Source organism: Heptranchias perlo, chromosome 3 (assembly GCF_035084215.1).
Source record: "Heptranchias perlo isolate sHepPer1 chromosome 3, sHepPer1.hap1, whole genome shotgun sequence".
NCBI lineage: Eukaryota > Metazoa > Chordata > Chondrichthyes > Hexanchiformes > Hexanchidae > Heptranchias > Heptranchias perlo.
In genome coordinates, this window is record NC_090327.1 from 1388060 (window position 1) to 1396731 (window position 8672).

The 8672-nt window shown below is 52.1% G+C and overlaps 2 protein-coding genes across 2 annotated transcripts in view; one reads left to right on the forward strand and one right to left on the reverse strand.

Moving 5' to 3' along the window:
- ubtfl (upstream binding transcription factor, like) overlaps positions 1 to 8336 on the reverse strand; it is a 105862-nt gene extending 97526 nt beyond the window's left edge. The window contains 4 exon segments of the mRNA XM_067977515.1: positions 886 to 969; positions 3127 to 3302; positions 6783 to 6941; positions 8178 to 8336. Of these exon segments, the coding sequence (XP_067833616.1) occupies positions 886 to 969; positions 3127 to 3302; positions 6783 to 6849 (327 nt within the window). The 5' untranslated portion in view covers positions 6850 to 6941; positions 8178 to 8336.
- On the forward strand, positions 6848 to 8217 carry LOC137305795 (proline-rich protein HaeIII subfamily 1-like). The gene is made up of 2 exons (XM_067974738.1): positions 6848 to 6947; positions 7064 to 8217. The coding sequence occupies exons 1-2, from the start codon at positions 6848 to 6850 to the stop codon at positions 8215 to 8217; spliced, it is 1254 nt and encodes a 417-aa protein (XP_067830839.1).
- Positions 8337 to 8672: the final 336 nt, after the last annotated feature.

Below are 8672 nucleotides of genomic sequence, written 5' to 3' on the forward strand. Positions count from 1 at the left end.
AGCTACTTAATGTCTCAGACTCATTTTTAAAATTTGCGTTAATACACTCTGCTTTAAACACAACATTGACAGTCACCTATTTCCCTTTAATTGTAAATCCTTTCTGTGGATCAGTTTTCAAAACATTCCGAACAGGACAAGGACATTGAAATTGAGTCTGAAGTGTGCAGAATGTCCTGGAATAGCGACCATGAGGATGTGAGTTCCAATCCCACCGAGGCAACTTGTGAAATCAAACTAAAACATTCCTGGGCTGGCACCAGGGAAAATGACCGTGAAAACTGCCGACTGTCGGAAAAACCCAACCGGTTCAGGAATGTTCTGGACTGGGCCCACACCTGACTCCAGTCCCACAGGGAATTTTTAAAAAGTCAATCTCAGGTTGTGGGCGAGGCCGGCATTTACTGCCTGTCCGTAGTTGCCCCGAGCAGGTGGTGGTGAGCCGCCTTCTTGAACCGCTGGTAGCGAGTTTGATACAAACTGAGTAACTTCCTGGGTCACTTCAGAGAGCAGTTAAGAGTCAACCAGGTTGGTGCGGGGGCTGGAGTCACCTATAGGCCCAGACCCGGGTAAGGACGGCAGGTCTCCTTCCCCAAAGGACATTAGTGAACCAGTTGGGTTTTTACGACAATCCAACAGCTTCACAGTCACTTTTACTGAGTCCAGATTTTATTTCCAGATTTTTATTTAAACTGAATTCAAATCCTCAAAACTGCCCAGGGTGGGATTTGAACTCCCGTTCCCTGGGTTACTGGTCCTGTGACATCACGACTACACCACCGTCCCAAATGCAGGCTTGTCAATGTCGCCCACATCCTGAGAACAAATTGAATAAATGGCAGCAGTGAGCAGGCCTCGCTGTTCGCCCTGGGCCGACGAGCCTACCTTCAGTTTCTTGCCTTTGTAAGGATTTTTCACGTACTCCACCGCGTCGATGAGCAGCTCACTCAGTGTACGATACTTTCTGATCTAAAGAAATGAGAGAGGAATCGAGCACGTTCACACAGCCCCTTTAACAAATTAACTCCCTCACATGGAAGGAACAGACAATGAGCAGTAATGGGAGAGGTGAGTCAAGAAGGAACTTTGCATTTATATAGCACCTATCACGACCTCAGGATGACCCAAAGTGCTTTGCAGCCAATGAAGTACTTTTGAAGTGTAGTCACTGTTGTGATGTAGGAAACACGGCAGCCGATTTGCGCACAGCAAGATCCCACAAACAGCAATATGATAATGACCTGTTTTAATGACGTTGGTTGAGGGATAAATATTGGCCCTTGGTCACCTGGGAGAACTCCCCCTGCTCTTCTTCAAATAGTACCCATGGGATCTTTAATGTCCACCTGAGAGGGCAGACAGGGCCTCGGTTTAATGTCTCATTTGAATGGCAGCACCTCTGACAGTGCAGCACTCCCTCAGTACTGCACCGGGAGTGTCGGCCTAGTCTCTGGAGTGGGACTCAAACCCATCACCTTCTCACTCGGAGGCGAGAGTGAGACCACTGAGCCACAGTTGACACTAATACAAGGTCTGATCCAAGAGATAGGATCTGAAGAGGCTTCGAAAGGAAGGGGAAAAGGGGAGAGGGAAGGAGACAGGCAGAGTGAGAGAGAGAGACAGAGAGGGCAGAAAGACAGACAGAGACAGAGAGAGAGATACAGGCATTGCTCAGTGCGCACTGCAAACTTCAAACCAATAATGCAACAGAAAAAATCTACAAACATGACTGAGCATGAAGTGGTTCCACCAGCAAACGATAAAAAGGGAAGTCGGGGGAACTTTTTCACCCAAAGGGTAATTGAGTTGCGCAATAAATGACCAGAAGGACATTGTAGCTGAGAACGTAAATGGGGTCAGAGACAATGAGATAGGGTTGAGGGATATGGTGAAAAGGTGGGTAGGTGGGATTGAGGGATATGGGGAGAGGGTGGGAGGTGGGATGGAGGGATGTGGGGAGAGGGTGGGTAGGTGGGATTGAGGGATTTGGGGAGAGGGTGGGTAGGTGGGATTGAGGGATTTGGGGAGAGGACGGGTAGGTGGGGTTGAGGGATTTGGGGAGAGGACGGGTAGGTGGGATTGAGGGATTTGGGGAGAGGGTGGGTAGGTGGGGTTGAGGGATTTGGGGAGAGGGTGGGTAGGTGGGGTTGAGGGATTTGGGGAGAGGGTGGGTAGGTGGGGTTGAGGGATTTGGGGAGAGGGTGGGTAGGTGGGGTTGAGGGATTTGGGGAGAGGGTGGGTAGGTAGGGTTGAGGGATTTGGGGAGAGGGTGGGTAGGTGGGGTTGAGGGATTTGGGGAGAGGGTGGGTAGGTGGGGTTGAGGGATTTGGGGAGAGGGTGGGTAGGTGGGGTTGAGGGATATGGGGAGAGGGTGGGTAGGTGGGATTGAGGGATATGGGGAGAGGGTGGGTAGGTGGGATTGAGGGATTTGGGGAGAGGATGGGTAGGTGGGATTGAGGGATTTGGGGAGAGGGTGGGTCGGTGGGATTGAGGGATTTGGGGAGAGGGTGGGTAGGTGGGATTGAGGGATTTGGGGAGAGGGTGGGTAGGTGGGATTGAGGGATTTGGGGAGAGGGTGGGTAGGTGGGATTGAGGGATTTGGGGAGAGGATGGGTAGGTGGGATTGAGGGATTTGGGGAGAGGGTGGGTAGGTGGGATTGAGGGATTTGGGGAGAGGGTGGGTAGGTGGGATTGAGGGATTTGGGGAGAGGGTGGATAGGTGGGATTGAGGGATTTGGGGAGAGGGTGGGTAGGTGGGATTGAGGGATTTGGGGAGAGGGTGGGTAGGTGGGATTGAGGGATTTGGGGAGAGGGTGGGTAGGTGGGATTGAGGGATATGGGGAGAGGGTGGGTAGGTGGGATTGAGGGATTTGGGGAGAGGGTGGGTAGGTGGGATTGAGGGATTTGGGGAGAGGGTGGGTAGGTGGGATTGAGGGATTTGGGGAGAGGGTGGGTAGGTGGGATTGAGGGATTTGGGGAGAGGGTGGGTAGGTGGGATTGAGGGATTTGGGGAGAGGGTGGGTAGGTGGGATTGAGGGATTTGGGGAGAGGGTGGGTTATCTCCGAGAAAGACGATGAGCTGTTCCTGCTCCTGCCATGTCTCTTGTTTTCTGCGTCACCACAAACCTCACAGGACAGTTTCAGCCACTTGTGTCGACACATTTCCCCGGTGAAGGCTCCGAACGCCACTTTGTCCCAGTGGAAGTGAGACTCTGTGGTCTTGTACTTCATGCAGTCTCCCTCTGGGATCAGGCTCTTTATTCGATCCAACAGCCTCAGTAGATCCTCTTTGCTCCACAAATCTGAAACAATTGCAGAACCCATCAGCGGTCTGGTCTGGCAGTCACACACGCTCATAGGACATGGGGCAGAGTGATCATAATATGATAGAATGTCACAATGAGTTCGAGAGTGACGTACTTAAGTCAGAAACTAGAGTCTTAAACTTAAATAAAGCCAATTACGTAGGTATGAGGGGCGAGTTGGTTAAGATAGATTGGGAAGTTAGATTAGAGGGTTTGATGGGTAATGGAGAACATTAAAAGAAATATTTCAATATTCCCAAAAAATATACATTCCATTGAGAAATAAAAACTCCAGGGGAAAAGTGATCCACCCGTGGCTAACGAAAGAAGTTAAGGAGAGTATTAGATTGAAAGAAGAGGCCTATAGTGTTGACAAGAAGAGTAATAAACCTGAGGATTGGGAGAGTTTTAGAAACCAGCAAAGGATGACCAAAAAATTGATGAAGAGGGAGATAAAGATATGAGAGTAAACTAGCAAGAAATATAAAAATGGATTGTAAGAGTTTCTACAAGTATGTAAAAAGGAAGAGAGTAGCAAAAGTAAACATTGGTCCCTTAGAGGCTGAGACAGGAGAAATTATAATGGGGAATCAGGAAATGGCAGATGGGCTAAACAAATATTTTGTATCTGTCTTCACAGTAGAAGACACAAAAAGCAAATCAGAAATAGCAGGGAACCAAGGGTCTAATGAGAGTGAGGAACTTAAAACAATTAATATCAGTAGAGAAAAAGTACTTGAGAGACTAATGGGACTAAAAGCCGACAAATCCCCTGGACCTGATGGCCGACATCCGAGGGTTCGAAAAGAGGTGGCTGCAGAGATAGTGGATGCATTGGTTGTGATCTTCCAAAATTCCCTAGATTCTGGAACGGTCCCAGTGGATTGGAAGGAAGCAAATGTAACCCCGCTATTCAAGAAAGGAGGGAGAGAGAAAACAGGGAATTACAGGCCAGTTAGCCTGACATCAGTCGTCGTGAAAATGCTGGAATCCATTATTAAGCACGTGGTAACAGGGCACTTAGAAAATCATAATATGATTAGGCAGAGTCAACATGGTTTTATGAAAGGGAAATGGTGTTTGACAAATTTATTAGTTTTTTGCGGATGTAACTAGCAGGGTGGATAAAGGGGAACCAGTGGATGTTGTATATTTGGATTTTCAAAAGGTATTCGACAAGGTGCCACATAAAAGATTGTTACACAAGATAAGGGCTCATGGGGTTGGGGGTAATATATTAGCATGGATAGAGGATTAGTTAATGGACAGAAAACAGAGAGTAGGGATAAACGGGTCATTTTCAGGTTGGCAGGCTGTAACTAGTGGGGTGCCGCAGGGATCAGTGCTTGGGCCTCAGCTATTTACAATCTATATTAAAGACTTAGATGAAGGGACCGAGTGTAATGTATCCAAGTTTGCTGACAATACAAAGCTAGGTGGGAAAGTAAGCTGTGAGGAGGACACAAAGAGTCTGCAAAGGGATATAGACAGGTTAAGTGAGTGGGAAAGAAGGTGGCAGATGGAATATAATGTGGGGAAATGTGAGGTTATTCACTTTGGTAGGAAGAATAGAAAAACAGAATATTTTTTATATGGTGAAAAACTATTAAATGTTGGTGTTCAGAGAGATTTGGGTGTCCTGGTACAAGAAACACCAAAAGTTAATATGCAGGTACAGCAGGCAATTAGGAAGGCAAATTATATGTTGGCCTTTATTGCAAGAGGGTTGGAGTACAAGAGTAAGGAAGTCTTACTACAGTCGTACAGGGCTTTGGTGAGACCTCACCTGGAGTACTGTGTACAGTTTTGGTGTCCTTATCTAAGGAAGGATATACTTGCCTTAGAGGCGGTGCAACGAAGGTTCATTAGATTGATTCCTGGGAGGAGAGGGTTGTCCTATGAGGAGAGGTTGAGTAGAATGGGCCTATACTCTCTGGGGTTGAGAGCTGATCTCATTGAAGTATGATGTGGAGATGCCGGTGATGGACTGGGGTTGACAATTGTAAACAATTTTACAACACCAAGTTATAGTCCAGCAATTTTATTTTAAATTCACAAGCTTTCGGAGATTTTCTCCTTCCTCAGGCAAATGTTTCAAGATCTCCTTGAAACATTTCAAGGAGATCTTGAAACATTTGCCTGAGGAAGGAGAAAATCTCCGAAAGCTTGTGAATTTAAAATAAAATCATTGAAGTATGTAAGATTCTGAGGGGGCTTGACAGGGTAGATGCTGAGAGATTGTTTCCCCTGGCTGGAGAGCCTAGAACTAGGGGGCATAGTCTCAGGATAAGGGGTCGACCATTTAAGACTGAGATGAGGAGGAATTTCTTCACTCAGAGGGTTGTGAATCTTTGGAATTCTCTACCCCAGAGGGCTGTGGATGCTGAGTCGTTGAATATATTCAAGGCTGAGATGGATAGATTTTTGGACTCCAGGGGAATTGAGGGATATGGGGATCGGGCGGGAAAGTGGAGTTGAGGTCGAAGATCAGCCATGATCTGATTGAATGGCGGAGCAGGCTCGAGGGGCCGAATGGCCTACTCCTGCTCCTATTTCTTATGTTCTTATTCAGCCCCACGAGTCTGTTCCACCATTCTATTAGATCGTGCTGGTCTGTATCTTAACTCCATTTAACCGCCGTGGTTCTGTCACTCTTACATACCCAACAAAAATCTATCAGTCTCAGGCTGGAAATTTTCAACAGACCCCCAACAGTCACAGATTTTTGGGGGAGAGAGTTTCTGATTCCCACTCCCCTTTGTGTGAAGAAGTGCTTCCTGACATCACCCCTGAACGGCCTGGCTCTAATTTTAAGGTTCTGCCCCCTTGTTCTGGGCTCCCCACCAGAGTAAATCCTATCACCTCCTTCAGTCATCTTAAACAGCTTGATTAGATCACCCTGGGAATACAAGCCCAGTCTGTGGAACCTGTCCACCAGAATCATTCTGGTGAATCTGCACTGCACCCCCTCCAAGGCCAATCTATCCTTCCTGAGGTACAGTGCCCAGAACTGAACGCAAAATATCAGAGAATCCATGATCGCTTTTAAAACAAAAATGGATAAATATTGGAAAAAGAAAAGTTTAAAAGGGAACTGGCTGATTGGGGAAAGGGCAGGGGAATGGGGCTGAGGGGAGAGCTCTTTCAGAGAGAGTACACGGGGCAATGGGCTGAATGGCCTCCTTCTGTGCTGTAAAGTTCCAAGATGCCCGAATTAGTTCATCTTTGCGTCCATTCAGACTGCCCGAAACTCCTTTCCTGTGAGATGTTCAGGGTCAGCAGACAGAGACGGTCACCCCATCGGTCCGGGCTCGATTTCAATCATGGCGCTCCCCCACCAGCCGATTTGAAAGGACGGAGTCGGCACCGCTGACCCATTCTGTTCCCCACCCCCTCACGTACGGGGAACCACTCCAGAAAAAACATCTAACCCCCCCGCCCCCGCCCAACTTGGTGATGAGGAGACGTGAAGCATACCGGCCTCTTCCTTGATGGTGATGGTCTGAACGGACGTGGACGTGGAAACCACTGCTGCTCCGTTCATGGTGGCCCGCGTTCCCTCCGGTTCCGCCCGCGTTCCCTCCGGTTCCGCCCGTTCCCTCCGGTTCCTCTCTCCTCACCTAATCTGCGTCTCAACTGCAGGTAACGGCAGAACAAAGCGATTTTAGCTCAGGGCCGGCAAAGGGGTAGGTGCACAGCGCACGACCGACAGTATAACCCGGGGGCCTCGCTGGCGGTTCTGGAATCCGACCACGAAGGTTCCACTGGGTCTGCCGACGAAACCTGCAGCACATCGCCCGGGAACAGGGACCGAACCCCGGGGAACAGGGACCGAACCCCCGGGGAACAGGGACCGAACCCCCGGGGGACAGGGACCGAACCCCCGGGGGACAGGGACCGAACCCCCGGGGAACAGGGACCGAACCCCCGGGGAACAGGGACCGAACCCCAGAACAGGGACCGAACCCCCGGGGAACAGGGACCGAACCCCCGGGGAACAGGGACCGAACCCCAGAACAGGGACCGAACCCCCGGGGAACAGGGACCGAACCCCAGAACAGGGACCGAACCCCAGAACAGGGACCGAACCCCCCGGGGAACAGGGACCGAACCCCAGAACAGGGACCGAACCCCCGGGGAACAGGGACCGAACCCCCGGGGAACAGGGACCGAACCCCAGAACAGGGACCGAACCCCCGGGGAACAGGGACCGAACCCCCGGGGAACAGGGACCGAACCCCCGGGGAACAGGGACCGAACCCCCGGGGAACAGGGACCGAACCCCCCGGGGAACAGGGACCGAACCCCCGGGAACAGGGACCGAACCCCCGGGAACAGGGACCGAACCCCCGGGGAACAGGGACCGAACCCCCCGGGAACAGGGACCGAACCCCCCGGGAACAGGGACCGAACCCCCCGGGGAACAGGGACCGAACCCCCGGGGAACAGGGACCGAACCCCCGGGGAACAGGGACCGAACCCCCGGGGAACAGGGACCGAACCCCCGGAACAGGGACCGAACCCCCGGGGAACAGGGACCGAACCCCCGGGGAACAGGGACCGAACCCCCCGGGGAACAGGGACCGAACCCCCGGAACAGGGACCGAACCCCCGGGGAACAGGGGACCATGAGGCCCAGAAACAGCAGCGGGACGCCGGCCTCTCCCTCAGGAAAGAGCCGAGGCCGCGGGCCGCCGCCTTCCTCCGTACTCGAGTCCGGCCCCTGGGCGCCGGGGAAAAAGAAGACTGGAGTCCGCGGCTTCCCGGGGCCTCGGACCGCGCAGCTCCCGATCCCCGGACCCCGCTCCCGATCCCCGGCCTCACCCGATCCCCGGACCCCGGACCCCATCCCCGGCCTCTCCCGCTCCTCACCTGCCTGGGCCGCAGGCCCCGAGCTCCGAGCGCCGACTGACACCGACCGGCAGCCGCCGCCTGTGGGCCGGGACTGGACGCGCCGCTCCCGCTCCGCCCAGAGCCGCCGGCCCGATCCCCGCGCCCCCTCCGCCCGCTTCAGGCCGCTCCGGGCAGCGGCGACCAATCCACGGGAGCGAGGCCGGGGGTGGCGGGTCGACCCCAGTCTCACCCTATGGGATCTATAGATCTATAGGATCCTGGGATCTATAGTGGGATCTATAGGGATCTGTGGATCTGTAGGGGGATCTATAGGATCCTGGGATCTATAGTGGGATCTATAGGATCCTGGGATCTATAGTGGGATCTATAGGGATCTGTGGATCTGTAGGGGGATCTATAGGATCCTGGGATCTATAGTGGGATCTATAGGATCCTGGGATCTATAGTGGGATCTATAGGGATCTGTGGATCTGTAGGGGGATCTATAGGATCCTGGGATCTATAGTGGGATCT